The following is an 18,061-nucleotide window of genomic DNA, read 5'->3' on the forward strand; positions in this document are numbered from 1 at the left end:
TTAAGAAATGCTAAAAGTAATATTATCTTAACATTATAAGAAAATACATAGTACTTGGATTTGAAGTGACATTCAATCTTAAGTATCTACTCTTTCATTTATCTAGGCCAAGTGGGACCCCTTGGATTTCTTTTTCTTTTCTTTTTTTAAACCCTTATGTTCTGTCTTAGAACCAATGCTAAGTATCAGTTCTAAGGGGCTAGGTAAGGGAAGAAGTTAAGTGATTTGCCCAGGGATAACACAGCTAGAAGTTTCTGAGATCAGATTTGAACCCTTGATCTCTCCCATCTCTTGGCCTAGTACTCTATCCATTGAGCCACCTAACTGCTTTGCTTCACCACCACCACCCTTGGATTTCATAGAGATCCATGACAAGGAGGGTCTCCTGAAGCTAGATGAGTGAAAGGAATGTAGAACATGCAGAGAAGGCACAATTTCTTGTCCAGTTGTATCACTCATGTTTAACCACAAAGTAGGAGTTGGACTTTGGAACAATGCTGGCCTTCTCATAAACTCTATCATAATCCTTATCTGTATTTTATTATAATTGGGCTTAAGTATGTAACATAAGAATCACTGTCTATCATTGTTAAGCCTTGCTTAAATTCTCTTGCCCACTTGTATTTTGTATATTTATGTGCTTGTTAATATTTCAGTCTATTACTCCTTGAATGTACATACCTTGAATATACATACATTGTCCTTTCTCTTCTGTTCAGTACAAGCTTCTCTAGCTTTCTCCTTATTTTACATTCCTACTATTTGATGCTGCCAATTAGACTTTGAAACAGACTCAGTGAGACTTTACCTTCCTTTTTTGGCTCAGGCCATTCTCATTCCCTTTCCCTCCCTGCTACTCATAGTCATAGCTCATTTCTTTAGCAACTATTTCCTAAGAATAGTGTTAGCCTAGTAGTAGTATCAGTTGCCTTAAGAGACATTGTGCTCACCATAGTATTAGAGCCTAGTTACCTCCTCTCCTTCATTAAAAAAAAATATTTTTTTAACACTATACCAGGCTTGTCATAGGCTTGTCAACATTATAGAAAATGAAATTACTGTGGATGTTGAGTTTATAATAGCATACATGACCAGTCCATGATTTCATTTTAAAGTATTTCATAAGTTCCTTAAAAACAAAGAAAACAGGGGCAGCTAGGGGGAGGGGGGGGTAGTTCAGTGGATTGAGAGCCAGGCCTAGAGACAGGAGGTCCTAGGTTCAAACCCGGCCTCAGACACTTCCCAGCTGTGTGACCCTGGGCAAGTCACTTGACCCCCATTGCCCACCCTTACCACTCTTCCACCTATGAGCCAATACACAAGAATTTATGGGTTAAAAAAAAAAGAAAAACAAAGAAAACAAATTTAATACAGATAAGGAGTGGGAAATAAAAATCCACTTCAAACTATGGTAACCCTGGGTGGTAATAATAGTAATAACATTAGGAAGTCTGTTCATTTGGGGAAAGGCAGTTCTACATTTATTTCAAAACAGACTTGCCATAGGTTTCCTTTCTCCCTTCTTTACTCCTTCCCCAATCCTAATGACTTTCTTTCCTTTCCTCAGCATTCCAAAATTCATCATTTAGTCTGACTGCATAATTTTGTCAGCTCAGGTAAAGTCACTAATGGTTTTAAAAAAGGGAGGTGCTGTGCAAGCTTTTTTAATATCATTCCATCAGTATTTCAAAGTAGATGGCAATGTATAGTTCCCTCTCTAGCAAGGGCATTTCCTCCATTAGATTGTTGATGACATACAAAATCACTGTATAATAATGATGACAATCTCATATTTAGCCCTTGGGTAGTAACAAATATTACTATTTTACAGATAAAGACTGAGGTACAGTGGGTTGCCTAAAATTACCAAACTAGTATTATGTGTTGGAGGCCAAGCCCCAGGTGTGATTAGAGTTGGAAAGGAACATAAAGATCATTTACTTCGAACACCCTAACACCCTCCCCCTTGTTTGTTTGTTTTTTAAACCCAATACTGTGTATTGGCTCCAAGGCAGAAGAGTGGTAAGGGCTAGGCAATAGGGGTTAAGTGACTTGCCCAGGGTCACACATCCCTTGTTTTTTAATAGACAAGGAAACTGGCATTCAGGGGAGATAAAATGACTGTCTGAGCTCACATTCATATAATTAGTAAATGGAAGGATCGAGACTTAAACTGAGAGATCCTCTTTCTACACTGCTCTGAGCTGGGTGCTGCTACCCTGTCATTTCCATGTTAAGATGTTAATGAGTCTCCTCTTTAGAGAGCTATTACTGATGAGAATAAAAGGATCCCAGCCATCTGCTTCTTATTGTGAAGGTAGTGAGTAATTATCACTCTACCCTCTCGGTAGGAATAGTTTGAGCCCCAACCCATAAAAGTTTCATTTTGGAAATCTGTGCTACTTTCAATATTTTAATTATGTTATTAAGAATCGACAGTGTTTCATTTACTGATTTTAGAGCTTGTCCTGCCTTACCAATATTGTATTGTATATTGATAGTTTGGGAGTGGTAACTATAAATACATATGTCAGTTCTCTTTTTTTAATTAGGTAAATCCTAGGTGTGTTACAATAGTACCTATTGTGGACACCTCCTCATGATGGGAAATTTAAAAAAAATTAAGTCTCATTACCTTTATTTATCTATTTTCTACAAACAGCATCTAAATTTAAATTATAGTTTAAGCTATGTTATTTATACCAGGATAGAGCTATTATAGATGATGAGTTTTATCCCTTATTTTATAGACTTATTTCGATAACTCTCAAGTTCATAATTGTTCTGAGACTTTGGGGGAATTTTATTTTAGTGAAGTATATATTTGTATTTGCTTTTTGGTCTTGAGGTCAAAATTTTAACTGCCTATTCCAGAGATTCCTTAACCTGCATATTATATGAGATTGAGGAAGATTTGGAAAACCACTGGGCTTAAACTACTCTCCTTTTATTTGGGAGGAAAATATCCAATGTTTTAAAGAAAAAGATTGAAAGTGTTTCAACAATTGTGTGAGGCAGAGACACTAGGATCAAGGTTTATTTGAAAAAGTCTATAAGTAGCCTATATTCAATTTTCTTTTTCCTTGCAGCATCTACATTAAGCAAGAAGAACTTGATTCACGATCATTTTTCAGATGGTATGATGATACATATTAAATTTTATCACGTGCTTGACCTGTTTTCTTTTTTCCCTTGACTTGTCCCAGAACATTCTCTACTCCTTTTAAATAATTAAGATGGGATAGTGATACTTTAATTGACTTAAAGACCTTATCGCAACATTCAGTATTGGATCTTCAAATTTTATTTTTAGCCACTTTTTATAGATAATGTGAGGATCTGGTTTTATAAAGATTTATAATTTAATGAGCAGTTTAATCTTCCATTTGACAAACACGTGTTAGGTACCTACTGTGTATAAGGCATTATTCTAGGCCTTGACAAAACATATAGAGCTAAATTATAAAAGAGAAATAGCTTATTTCTAGTTTGGATGTATTGGGGATGGGAGAAAAGAAGTTTAGATCATAAAGTCTGAGATATAGAGCTTGGAAGGAACTTTAAAAGTACATCTGGTCCACAAACCCCCTATTTTATAGATGAGGAAGCTGAGGTCCAGAGGCGGAAAGTCACTTGCTTCTATTCACAAAAGGAGATTTGAACCCAGTCATTCATTATCTGGCCTTGTTTCACTCTCAAGCCCAATACCTGTCCTCATCTTTAGGAACTACAGCCATCTAGTCCCACTTCCTCATTTAGCATATGAGGAAACTGAAGCGCCCAGAGAAGTTGAAGTAATTTAGCCCAAGGGGGTCATTCAGGTTATAAGCAAAAGAGCTAGGCTTCATTCTTGAAAGTCTCCTGACTTCAGATCCAGAACTCTTTCCACTAGGATGCGGCTATAGCTCTGCCCACATAGCATCCTCATCTCATACTTGGCATGTCTAGTCATGAAGCCTGCTTTCTCTGGGGCTTATTTTTGTAGTCCGTTTATGTTGATGTTTGGGGATGTTTGCTTGGTTCCTTTACTCAAGGAATAAATACCCTGGAACTTGCTATAGAGGATGTTGTGCCAATAGCCCTAGAGTTTTTAACAGTGGAAAGTTGGAGCATGGGGTGAGGTTTATTAATGGAAATATGGAAGGTAGAAGGAGGAACAAGATTTGGAAGAATGATGATGAGCTCAGTTTTGAAGAGAGTTCAAATTCAGTTCAGGAAATATTTCTTAAATGCCAGATAGATACAGAGCACCATATTATTAATCACCAAAGAGGCAGAAACAATAGGATCCAATATATAGGTCATGCTGTTTAATAGGATAGAAAAGACATTAGAAATTCCAGGAGGGAGATCCACTCTAGCAGGAGGCTAACCTGAGGAAGAACTTTCCCCAGCAATACTCAGTCATGCTTAGCTTATTTTGGTAAAGACATAAGCCATTCTATATGCTTTAGATCCCTTTACCAGTATGGTGAGCATTTGTGGGTCCCTTCTCAGAATCATGCTTTTATAAATGCATAAAATATATTAGATTACAAAGGAAACCAATTATATTGAGATTATTAATCAAAATATTTTTAAAAACAAATTCATAAACCCTAGATTAAGAACCTCTGACTTAAATGTTTGTTCTTTTTATATGAAGGTGAAGGTGGTCATCATGAGATGCTGCTTGAGCTGTCAGAGGGTGTTTTAGGATTGAGGAAGGTGAAAACCCCCTTGAGTTTTATAAGGGGCCTGGTAACTTTTGAAAAAGTAGTTTGAAGTAGGCATAGGAGGCACATGTTGTAAGATACTGAGAATGAATGGATGGCGAAGAAATAGAGGCAGTAGATAACCATTCTTTTTTAATGTTGGTCAGTGAAATTAGCTCTTAGAGAATGGGGTCAAAAGAGAAAGGAGAGGTGGGAGGCAGTGATGAACAAAAAGGCATAAATGAATGGGGTTAGTTTGGGAAGCAGTTTTAGACGAATAGGAAGATGGAAAAAATGGTAGAAACAGAAGCTCCAGAATTAAAAGCTATGACCACACACTCTTAGTTTCTTGTTCATGTTCTTACTTTTTTTCTTTTTCTTGATTAGATGGAAATACCAAAAATTTTAAACCTAAATTGACAAGACTATTGTCTTTCTCAATCCTTTCAACAGATGATAACTGCCATAAGTCAGAGCTTAGAAACAGATCGTTATTATCTGTCAACCTAAGTAAGTACTTTTCCTTAATTTCTATACTTGACCTTATTCTTCAATGAAACTATATTAATGATAAGTTATTCACAGAAGTTGTAAAATCTCAGCATTGAAATGGACCTTAAAGATCACTTATTCCAACCTTTACTTTATACCTGACAAAACTCCTTTCTGGTTATTCCACAATTAGGTTTTCTATTTCATTATGATAGCAGGACAGTTAACTTTACTGCTATTGAAGAAACATGGCTTAAGCGCTTCAGGGAAAAAAAAAACCATTGATTTTAAGGTCTGGTAAATATTTAATATAAGAAAAGCCAAATGTTGGGCTCTTCCTTTAACTCTTAATTGGCTCTCACAATCAAAAGGATGTAGAAGGTTACTGGAATAGGTTTTGTGATGCTTTTAACACTAACAACCATTTATGCTGGACCTTTCAGAATGCAGCATCTTAAAATGTTGTATAACGTTGCAGTACAGCACACCCTCCTCATTGGTTTGTAATCAAAGATGAGAAAATTCCAAACTCAGTTTTACTACTGTTAAGATACTTATATCACAGAAAAAAATAGAATCAGCTTGTGGTTCCAAAAAACCAAGTATATATTATGTACCTACTAATGCAGTGATGGGGGCAGCCTTTTGAGCTCGGTGTGTCAAAATTCATCAAAAAAACCAAGCATAACTCGGGTGGTATGTGTCACACTTTGAGAAAAAAAACCATAATTTCATGACATTTATAGTTTAAATAACAAAAATGTATAATTTTAATATATAACTGTATTTAATAAACCAAAATGGGTAAATTAATATAGATAGAATTGTCACCTATAGTGCACAGTTTCTACACTACAAATGTTTCATCCTCGGCATGCGACCCCACTTCTCTGTGTGTGGCTGCATGTGGCCGCATGTCATCGAAAATGGCTACACGTGTCAGTGGTTTGCCATCACTGTACTAATGTGTGGAGCACTGTGTAGATAGGTATACCAAGACCCAGAGTATGTTAAAAGACCAAAGTGAAAACAGTCATTCCCCCTGAGGAGCACTAACTAGTACATATTACTGGGGCCTATGTACATATACAGGTATATACAAAAGATGCAAGATAATTTGAGGAGGGGAAGAAGCACCAACAACTGGGGAAACTTGGCATTGTAGGAAATTAAATATAAAAGCAAAATCATAACTTATTAGTGATACATGGGAGATTAATTTGAGTTATCCTTTTTTATTCTCATAATTATAATATTAAAAACATTTCATCTAAAATTCCCTTTAATAAGAAATCATTTCATAAATTTGGTCTAATATTGTTCTTTTCCTCATTTCATATTGCCCTGTGACCACAGTAGAAATAAATATTTAGATATGCTTTGTGCTATTTCTGAACTTCTTACAGCATTTTTCTCTATTACTATAAGGGGCACTTTTTAAAACTATTTCTGCAATTTTAGAGCTAGAATGAACCTTAGAAATAATTTCCTATTACCCATGGCAGTGTCTAAAGAAATATACACACATATATATATACAATCTTGAATATTTTTGCATGTATGTAACTATATTTTAATATGGTTGCTCTTTTTAAAAAATGTAATAATTTTGTGTCTATATTTGGAGAAACTATATTCTTATGTTTCATCAATCCTTTTTTTTTTTTACTATCCTTCCCTTATTTTCTAAGTATAAAACAGAATATGTTACAAAATTTAATGTAAAATTTCAACAAGTGATTCTTCTGTGATGTGCTAGGAAAGTAATTTTTATGTTTGTCACTTCTGTTATTTCTAAGGAGATCAATCCAAAAAGAAGTCTTCTGTCAAGTTTTGGCTGCTTCTAATGTTGATGTTTGGTGTTGTCCCTGGTTTTTTGTACATGAACTGGCCTTTCACCACAAACGTAAAAACCACTGCTGTGAGGGAATTCCAGAATCAGATGAAAAAACTTATGAAAAAGTACCAAAGTCAGGACGAAAAGTTATGGAAAAGGAGCCAGACGTTCCTGGAGAAACATCTAAATAGCTCCCACCCACGGCCTCAGCCCGCCATCTTGTTGCTGACTGCTGCCCAGGATGCTGAAGAAACACTCAGATGTCTGAGTGAACAGATTGCAGATGCCTACTCCTCCTTCTATAGTGTTCGTGCAATCCGGATTAATGGGACCGGCACATCCACCCAAGATAGTGACTATGTCAAGCTGGAGGTCGACCAGAAACTGAGCAGTGGGTTCAAGAATGGCCAGAATGCAGCCGTGGTTCATCGTTTTGAATCACTTCCAGCAGGTTCCACTCTCATCTTCTACAAGTACTGTGACCATGAAAATGCTGCCTTCAAAGATGTGGCCCTGATTCTTACAGTCCTCCTGGAAGAAAAGACCCTGGGGACTGATTTAGGCCTAAAGGAGGTTGAAGAGAAAGTGAGGGATTTCCTGAAGGCCAAGTTTACCAGTTCTGATACCCCAAACTCCTATAATCACATGGATTCAGACAAATTAAGTGGACTGTGGAGCCGTATCTCCCACCTAGTATTACCTGTCCAGCCTGAAAATTCCCTGAAAAGTGGGGTGTGCTTATAACTATCACAAGAACTGCGCAAGCCCTCTAACCAGTAATAAGAATCAGAGCTCTTTTTGCAAGAACTATTTTCTTTTTAAAGGAAATTAAAGTTCTGTTGTAAACATAGGACATAGTGAATGCAAAGCAGTGTAAATGTTTTAATTTCTTAGTCATCTTAATATGGTCTGTGATCTTGAAGAAGAAGGATCTTTTCTTTTTTACATACAGAACAGTGAAGAGGTAACTTAGAGTTGCAGTTTGCAGATTCCTCAAAGATCTCTTTGAAGAACCTGGGGCAGAATCGTTATAGATTTGGTCTCATTAATGAATTTGATAGACTTCTTTGTCATTGACCTTTCCAATTTTTTAGTTCATGTATTTTCTTCGAAGGCTTACTCTCCACTCTCCTCCCCCACATGCTTAATGATTGATCTAATGGGTAGCAACTCTTCTCTCATAGCAATGGGCTTTCCTCTTTTCCCTTTCCTTTAACACATTTTAGGTGTGCATTTATCCTATTAACTATTTCTTAGAATAACAGAAGCACTGAATATTTTCAAAGATTGGGGGGATGGAGAAGAAAATCTTACACAAAGTTAAATTTAATAATTAGCCAATTGAGACTTGGATGATTTAGGATTTTTATAGCATCCTTATCACAGTTAATAATTCAATCTTTCCTTTTTTTTATAGCTATCTCAATAGTTTTCCCATAGGGAATTTCTGATCCACTAAGATTTGGAAGGCAATTTATATCATGAGACCTAAACTCAATCCAACTCTTGAAGGGTGGGCAAATTCTGGGTAGTTTCTCCTGAACATATATGTTAAAACTTTTAATTCTAATCAGAATTTAAAATTGTAGGATCAGTAAATATTAACTACTTCTTCTGTATATATGTTTTATTCTAAGTCATTTAATGAAATACCATGAAGAATTATGAAGATTTACTATGCATATGTTTATTTTGAGTGCTTCATGCCAAAAAGATTATAAAGTACCACAGATGAAGAATTTTAAAATGTATATTAATGTAGTTTTATATATTTGTTGTAACTTTCAATCTGTAATTTGTAGTCCTCTTAAGTTGCTATAGTTTTTCTTAGATTCTTATAATTATGGAGTGACTTAATTTTTTTGGTTCTTAAAACTTGGTAAATCTTTATTTCTTATTCTTATATTTAATTTTTTTTTCAGAGTTATTATAGAGCTAGACATTAGTTTCATAATTGCCTTTGAATGACCGTCCTACATTTGATAGTAAATAGATAGGTGGTTCGATTCTTCTTTGGTGAGGCCACCTACATTCATAAATCACATCCCTATTAAAATGTTTTTCTAGCAATCTAAAGTTATGTTATTTGAATCATTTTACAAAAAAGAATTCCCAAACCAACAGGAAAATAATAGAAGGTATTGTTTTATACATACAAAAATTATTGGGTGGGGAAGTAAATGTTTTTATTAAATAGTTTTGTTGCTGACCAAGTAATTTTAAGTGTTTAATATGCTACTTTTGTTGTACCTTTTGGAAACATTAATTGTAGCAGCTGATTTGTAAATGACTTTCAATACTATTTTAGTAACAAATAAATTTACTTTTTTGGTTTTTATTAAAGAGCATGGTGTGAATTTAATGATAAATATTTAAACACATTTCTTATTTGTAGACCTCCTGGCCCCACTAGTGTTTCACTGTCCCATCATATTCCATCTCCTGCCTCCATCCTTTTGCACATGGTTTTTTCCATCTCTGAAATGCACTCTCTCCTCTCTTGAAGTTTCTAGTTTCCTTCCTTAGCTCAGGTGCCACCTTCTACAGGAAACTTTTCCTTAATCTCCTTCAAATTATTAGACAATCTCTCCCTCTTGAAATTGCTTTGTATAATAATGTATTTACTCATCTGTGTACCTGTATTATTCCCTCAGTAGAATGTGAGTTCCTTGATAACAGGCCTGTTTCATTTTTGTCTTTGTATCCCTAGCACCCAGCAATGCCTTACACATAGTAGGTATAAAGGTACTTATACATAGTAGATATAAATATTTGTTGAATTGAATGAAATAGTTCTTGAATGAGTGTGTTCATATTTGGAGTAATTTATATGGTGACTTGCTGAGAGACACGAAAGTTAAAGAAGGTTAGTGTCCTTCAAAAATCATTCAATTCAACAAACATTAAATGTTGCTTGCATACCTATGTATGAGGAGAGATTTGGAAATATAGTGATCCCTTTGAACTGGATGGACCTAGGGAGGCTTCATGGAAAAGAGGTCACACCAGAGCTGGATTCTAAAAGGAAGATTTCTGTAGGCAAAGATTTTAGAAGGCATATTGACATAATAAAAGGTAGATATGAGTTTCCTATTAATATCCAAGATGTTTTCAAGTAGTCTTAGTCAACTTAGACCCAAGTCCATGTAGAAGTCTTCATGTTTGATGGTGAAGTATGGGACTAAAATTTAAATAGGCAAATGAAGTTGAAGATAAAAAGATTAAAACACTGTGTTGGCTGATTCTTTAGAGCAATGACTATCCTTTCATAGTTCTCTTTAGGAAAAAGGAGCTAAAGAATATCCTCTTAAACATCAGTTCTAAAGTTCTAAATCCAGAAAATAAATTCATTGAAGAAAACAAGACAATTGATTTACAACTTAAGAATTGTCAGATGCTACCAATTCTTCCTTTGTTTACATAATTTTTGAATTTGGTACCTCTTGGGTAATGTGAGTTTAAAAGCCCTCTAATCTTCAAACAATGGAGGCAAGTTTTGGTCCCTTCAATCAGAGAAAGGTATAGTTGGGACAAGTGAAAAAAGTTATATAGTACATCACTACAGCCTAGGATTCTTACCTTCTCAAAAATGGGTTTCATGGTGGTGGTTATGATTGTTATGAGGATAAAAGGGATTCATAATCACAGTTCCAAGACTGGAATTTAAATAAAGGCAAAGTGATGTGTTCTAATATGTATGCTTAAAAGGAGATATGGCAGTAAAACAGACTTGATTTTTAATAGTGAACATACCAAAACATGCATCTTAATGAAGATTTTCATTTTAGCAAAACATTAAATACTATGTGCAATGCTTTCTGCTGGGAATAAAGGGATTTTTTAGAGTCCTTCAAATTAGTGACTTTAGGAAGGAAATATATCTGTTCCATACTCAAAACATTTAACTTGCCTTTTCAAAGCCTGCATTCTTTTAGGTATCTTAATGTTCTTGCAAAATATCTTGCATTCTTTTAGATCTCTCCAGTGGTGGCAAATCTGAAGTTTGATCTGATAAGCATTTATCTAGATATGCATTCTGGTATATGTATTTAAAAATCAATCTCATAGTTCATACTATTGCAGAAAAATTCCAATAATTATGTTTGCTAACAAGGAAGGCTTTGGAAAATAAAATTAAGTATTATGTCCCTGCTGCTATGTGCAAAGCTCTGTGCTAGGTACCCTTGGAGAAATGCATTTTTTTAAAAGTTTAAAATCAAAACAGGGTGGGCAAGATAAGATGTATGTATACAATCTTAGTGTAAGGTATAATGTGAAAAGGACAATGTATTGAGAATCTACTGTGTTGGGTAGGCACTAGGAATAGGGAAAGGAAAAAGTGAAATTCCCAGAATCACCAGCATTTATGTAGCACTTCAGGCTTGCAAAGTTCTTTAATAGTTAATCCTCACAATCCTATGAGAATAAAGTAGATGCTATTCCCATTTTATAGAAGAGGAAGCTGCTTGAAAGGTTAGATGACACAGAATCACAGGACTTGAATTCAAGTGTCATGTCCCTTAATCCAATGTCAAACTACTACTATTCATTAATCATGTTGCCTCTCAACAGGGTCTTATGTAAGTATATACAAATATACATTTTATAGAGACCTGTGTTTTCATTAGCAATCAGGAACACTTTATGGACACTCCCTCCATGGATAATACAGATCAGTAAATTCATCAGCAATTTACATTCTTAGATGTTGTTTTAGACTTTTTCTTTTTTAATTCTTACCTTCTGTCTTAGAATCAATACAGAAGAATGGTAAGGGTTAGGCAGTTAAGGTGAAGTGACTTGCCCAATGTGACATAGCTAGGGAGTGACTGAGGGTAGGTTTGAATCTAGGATCCACAGTCCCCAAGTCTGGTTGTCTTATCCATTCAAACACCTAACTTCCCCTGCTTTGGATTTTTTTTTTCTTTTTCTTTTAAATAGGCAATGGGGGTCAAGTGACTTGCCCAGGGTCACACAGCTGGGAAGTGTCTGAGGTCAGATTTGAACCTAGGACCTCCCATCTCTAGGCCTGGCTCTCAATCCACTGAGCTACCCAGCTGCCCCCCCTGCTTTGGATTTTCAAAGAGATTAAGTGACTTGCTTGGGGTCACACAGCTAATGTCAGGGGCTTGGCTTGAACAGGATAAATGCTGATAAAATCTGCTCATGGCATTGCATGCATATATATAATGGTATTTCAAATAGGTAACAGTACAATTAGAATCAAAATGTGTTCACACCCAGCAACCAAAGACCAGAAGTTTAAGAAGTATAACTTGTCACAACTAAAATTATGATTTCCATTTTCCTTATCTTTAAGCTTTCTCCAAGGCCTTCAGAAAAATCTTGTTGTCATCTGCAAACCTAAGGAAAATATACATCATCACCATCACTTTTATTATTAACACAATAGTTTCAACTTTATTTTTAACACAATAGTTTCAACTTCTCAAAGAGCAAAAACATCAAAACAGATCCATACTCTTGAAATCACTTAACTTCCTGCTAAACATTTAGCTGACTTCTATGTTAGAAACATAACAATTAGTGGAAAAAAGCCAAGAGCACGAAGAATAACAGTTCAGTAAGTAGTTGGGTGCCTATAAATCCACTGGCAGCAAGAAAGGCTGGAAACTTAAGGAGAAGCAAGTGTTTCCCCACGTTGGGAACCAGGTGGGGCTACCCAGTCTGGGAAATCCATGAGTCAGGAAGTATTTGGTCCTTGGGTAACAAGCTCACTTGAAAAGCCCCTCTGGCAACTTCATGACCCTTCACACCCTGTGGCTTTGTGACTTCATTGATGACTCATAGTGTTTGAATTTGATAATCTGGAAGGGCTGGATTTATAAGAAAACTTAGGTGGCAGAAAATAGCACACAATGATAAGATTTCCAAAAGATGCCTTGTGTCATAAATTGGTATGTTCCAAAGGCCAAAGTTTTGTTCCCTGTGAAATATTTCAACTCTCCCAGGATAAACCAGTTTGTAATTGTCAAATCTCTTTAAACCTAAGAGAAGGTGTGAAGCGCATTAGTCAGAGGGAAATTCAACTCCTCACTCATCCCTAACTTTGCCTGAATCTTAAGACACTCTGAACCATTGTTAATAAGTAAAAAACCAAACCAAACCAAACCAAAAAAACCACTTTCTGTTCCTAAAATTGAAAACTGAGAAAAGGTCATGAATTTGACAATTAAGAATTCACTAAGTAACTTTGGAGACCAGTTTCAGTTGAATGTTGAGGTCAGAAGTCGGTCTAGAGTGAACAAGTGAGAGAGAGAGGAAAGAACATCAATTGTAGGTGGTTTTTACAGAGTTTTAACCACAAAAGGGAGCAGAGATATGGGATGGTACCGAGTAGAGATGAATCAAATGAGGGAAGACTTTGGCATGTTTGTATGCAACAGGTAAACAGCCAGTAGAGATTGAAGAGGAATGAGAGAATGTGGACTGATAGAGGGGCCAATCTGATAGAGAAAATGCAATGAAATGAGATCACTTGTGCAGTAGATTCTCAATACACTGTCCTTTTCACATTATGCCCAACTTCTATACAGCTTTTGATACTGCTCTTCTCCCCCTCTCTTTTCTTTAGGTTTCTCAGTTCAGAAAACACTTCTAGGTATCCCTTTCAATAACCAGGTATACCAGTTTCCATCCAGGGGTCTGTGTATGTACCTAAGCCATCCCTTTGGAGTTTCAGGAAAAATTTTCCTGAGTTCTAAGAGCCTTCCTGGGTTGTAATATCCGTGCTAGAGGGAGGCAACTCCTCAATGTGAGTGGGCATTAGGAGAGTATCTCCAAAGCACATCCTACAGATAATTAAAAACAGCAAAAATAACTAAATTAGAAAAGTTGGTGGGATTACACTCTGTGGTTCTTTTTACCTTAAAAATTATGTAATTCTTTGATTGATAAAAGTTTACTGTAACTTCTATAAAGCCATTTCCCCTTATTTGAAAGCTGTTTAGAAATCTTAAATTCCAGAATGTGACTTCTACAAAAAGCAAAAAGCAAAAAGTTGTTTTTCAAGTTTTCCCCAAAGCAATCCACTCTACAAAAACATTACCAAGTGTGCAAATAGACATGAGTGAAGTTGAGAAGTATGCGGAACAAGAAAAAGTAATCTTCCATCCTTAACAAGAAAGAGTGTTTATTAAGTAAAGTATTGGGTAAATCGGGAAGCCCAGCATATTATATTTCTCATGCAATGTGAAGTCATACTTCAGATAACAAAATACTTCTGGCGCCGTTCATCTAAGGATTTCTAGGCACTTCACTGACATTATCTCTTAGTAAATGTTATTACTCACATTTTTATAGGTGGATAAGTTGAGATACCAGGAGATTAAAAGACTTGCCTAAGAAGATAGAATGAGTCAGTAGTCAAGCTGGATATAATGTCATCCAGGATTTCAGGTTCTTTCATCTATGATGTAATCACTAAGGTCACCTTCCCAAACTCTCAAAATAGAAAAAAAGTTATTTACATTAATTTTCAAAAACCTGATTTTAAAAAAACCCAATACATTCTGCTATAATTAAATTTAGCACACCCTTTGTCAGTACCAGTTGCTCCTTGTGAGAAGGAGGTCATTAGAGGAAATAATTAATTATTGATAATGGAATCTCCTACTTAAGGTTGTTTTAGTAAAATTGACTTAGAGATTCTATTCTTGGGCTGAGATCAAATCTTATTGTTTTGTCTTCATGTTTCCAATACTATTTTCTAGGAGAAAAAAGGCCTAGAAATTGTCCCATACCTACCACCTTTTCCAAATTCTGACTGGATCCTACAAGTGTCATGAAACTAAGAGGCATTCATACTTGTTATTGCTTCGAAAAGTCTATTCATCATCCCTCTGTAGTAAGGAATTTCCTATAGGTTTTTTCATTGTCTTGGAAGAAACAAGTTTCCACATTCACTTACTAATACTGCTTTGTGGGAAAAAAATCACGAGCAGACATATAGTTTAAATGATCTTTGTACCAGATTCTTGGGCTGATGTTAAACTGGAAAAACAGGATAAAAATGAAGTACTTGCGGTATCATATGTAATTAAATGTGAACTCTTAAGTGTATTTTTAGATGGGGAATCCAAAAATGAATTCCTTCTTTGCTAAGGCCTGAGGAGAGAAGATTAAAGGTTTCTTTTTTAGCAGCCACTGACAGCAACAGGTCCTAAACCAATGCAAGGAATTATATAGTCACATCTCTGGATAAATGATCCAAATCCTTTTCAGCACACTTAATTACCCTTTTTAAATCTTTGGTGTTATTAGGGAGTAAGTGCAGCATTTAAAAACAATTTCTCACAATTATATGCAAAAACAATTTTTGACATTTGTGTGTGTGTGTGTTTTTTAAATTTGAGTTCCAAATCCTCTTCCTCTCTCCCCTCCTCCTCTTCCTGAGAGGGTAAGCAATCTAAATGCAGCATTCTTAACTGGGTGTACATGTATAGAAAAACTGATTTCCAGATTTTTTTTTTTTTGTACAAACACAGTCATTTCTAAGATTGTGGTCTTTTGTTTTTCCCTCTCGTGTACAAAGAGATCAGCAGATGGATAGACAGCAAGGGAAGGAAGAAATAAGGCTCAATAAACAGAAAGGCTCTTCTTCCAAAACCACAGAATTCAAATAACTGGCATCTTTTTCTGGTCACTGCTCATTAGCAGTGAAATCCACATAAATGCTGCCCTCAAACATTTCTGGACGTAAAACACTCTGGCATGGATCAATGTTGTATATGTGACGATGAAATTGTGCACATACTGTTCCAATTCAATTCAACATGGATTAAGCAGTCTAGCATAGTGATACAATGAGATTTAAGTAAGATAATGTGTGTGTAAGGGAAAGTGTTCTACCCTACCCTGTTACAGTAATTAAATCGAGACTGTAATACCAAATGGTAAATGTAAGGGAGGGATGATATGATTCCATCCTGTCCTCACCTCCCCATAGATGTAACCATAGAATCAATCAACCAATCAACATGCCTAAAATTTAAGGAATTTTTGCATAATGTATGACAAGTCTTCATTCGATTTGAAATATTTTTGGATTTCTGCCATTGGCAAATGAGGCAACATAAGAACATCTTGCAGATTTTAAACAGTTGGCAAAACTTTGAAAACTTTAAAGCACCACATAAATATCAGTTATCATTATGAGATACCAAAACATAGCTCCTGATATCGAGGATCTTACAGTCTAGTAAGAAAATATATATAAAAATGCATGTATGTATCCAGATTTTTGCCTTGGTCCTAATTACTATTTTTTCCTGATTTTTATTCTTTGCTACATGAGATAGTGCTTGCTGAGGAGGGAAAGGAGGATATATTTGGAAGTGCAAACAAATCAATAAAAATGTTTAAGTAAAAATGCCTCGAGTGTTCAAACGTTAATAAGCTGTGCTTCTGTCGTAATGAGAATACAAAGCAGATAGTAAACTGCCTTTCATTCACATCTTCCTGACTCCAAGCCCAGCCCTGTATTTGTTATACCAAATTGCCTTTCTTTTCTGAGAGCTAGAGATAGACCCTGCCACCCAGCCACCATCACCTAGCCACCTCGTTTTACAAATGCAGAGGCGGAAGCTTAGAGAAATGGAATAATTGGCACAGGAGGGACATGGGTTTCAAGTAGGAGCAGGGATTTAAATTCAGGTCCTATGATTCTCAGATCTATCATCGTTCCACTATAAAATGCTGTCCCACCTAAGAGAGTTCAGGGTAGAAGGCATCTTAGAGATCACCTACTATGACTCTCTCATAGTACAGAGAACTGAAGTTAGAGCACTTGTCTTATCTTTTTAAATCCTTACTTTCTGCCCAGGGTCACATAATTAGGAAGTGTCTTAGGTCCCATTTGAACCCGGGTCCTCCTGATTCCAGGCCTGGTGCTCTATCCATTGAGCAACCTTGCTGCCCCCAGAGCAGTCACTTTAAAATAAATAAATAAATAAAATAAATATATAATAGACCTGGGATTTCATTGATGTGGTAGCTCCTGGTGAGAGAACTCTTTTAATAATGCAAATTATTAAATTAACAAATTTATAATTTTAGAGAGTTGCCTCAGGCTCTGAGAATTTAAGTGATTTAGCCAGGGTCCCCCAGGCAGAGGTCTTCCCTACTCTGAGGAAGGCTCCCTATTCATTATATTACAGTTGCCTCCTTTAGGAGTTAATATTATTGGAATCATCTGGCTTGTTAGAATAAAATAGTATTTATTTTGTGCAGACTTCTCCAGTCATGATGTAGCTCAGACATAAAACCATACATACATTAAAAAATTGCACTTGGTTCTAAAACCAATCCTCACTGCATTACCACGCCCCCCTCCCCATTCTTGGTCTGATCTGGGGCTCCCCTGCTCCCTTGTTATGTTTCTCAGACTTTCTGTTAGATAATGGAGTTGGATTTGCAACTAAATGCTCAAGTGTTCTCACTGGACAGGTGGAGGCAACCAGTCTCAGAATTCCAGGAGCATTTTCAGTGACTGATACGCCTCATTAAAACCTGTGGGTCTTCTTTCAGGACTGGCACCCAGCTGCCTCTTTCTATTTTTAGAAGGGTAACATAGATCGCCTGCCAAGAGTGGACAACTTCCCACTGCCTGTTGAAGTGGAGAAAGATCATCCTGCAAAATATGGCCTGGTCTCGTTACACATGGCCCCTGGAAGCTTCATTTTGTTTCTTTAGAATTGCAGCTGTCTTTGCTAAAAGATTTTCCACAGCATATTACGTTTTTTTTACCACTGGTTCGTATAGGCAGCCCTGAAACTTTCATGAACTCATTTTCTATAAAGCATTTACTCAGTTTATAGTTTAATGAACCGTCATAGTTGTTGTTTATGTTATCTAAAGAGAGGCCACCAGGGAATCTCAGAATTAGATTTAGATTTGGGAAAACCCTTAAAAATCATAGTCTAATTTCTTTGTTTTACAGATGAGGAGACTGAGGCACTGGTATAATCTATATCAGATTATTTGCCATCTTGGGATGTGGGAAGGGGAGGTGGGAGGC

General features: G+C 36.0%; 1 protein-coding gene across 1 annotated transcript in view; it reads left to right on the forward strand.

The window, feature by feature from the left end:
* TOR1AIP1 (torsin 1A interacting protein 1) overlaps positions 1–7,782 on the forward strand; it is a 34,884-nt gene extending 27,102 nt beyond the window's left edge. The window contains exons 9-11 of the mRNA XM_044672161.1: positions 3,090–3,137; positions 5,148–5,204; positions 6,986–7,782. Of these exons, the coding sequence (XP_044528096.1) occupies positions 3,090–3,137; positions 5,148–5,204; positions 6,986–7,767 (887 nt within the window). The 3' untranslated portion in view covers positions 7,768–7,782. The remainder of the gene's footprint in view (positions 1–3,089; positions 3,138–5,147; positions 5,205–6,985) is intronic.
* The last annotated feature ends 10,279 nt before the right edge of the window (positions 7,783–18,061 follow it).

This window comes from Gracilinanus agilis, chromosome 4 (genome assembly GCF_016433145.1).
Source record: "Gracilinanus agilis isolate LMUSP501 chromosome 4, AgileGrace, whole genome shotgun sequence".
NCBI lineage: Eukaryota > Metazoa > Chordata > Mammalia > Didelphimorphia > Didelphidae > Gracilinanus > Gracilinanus agilis.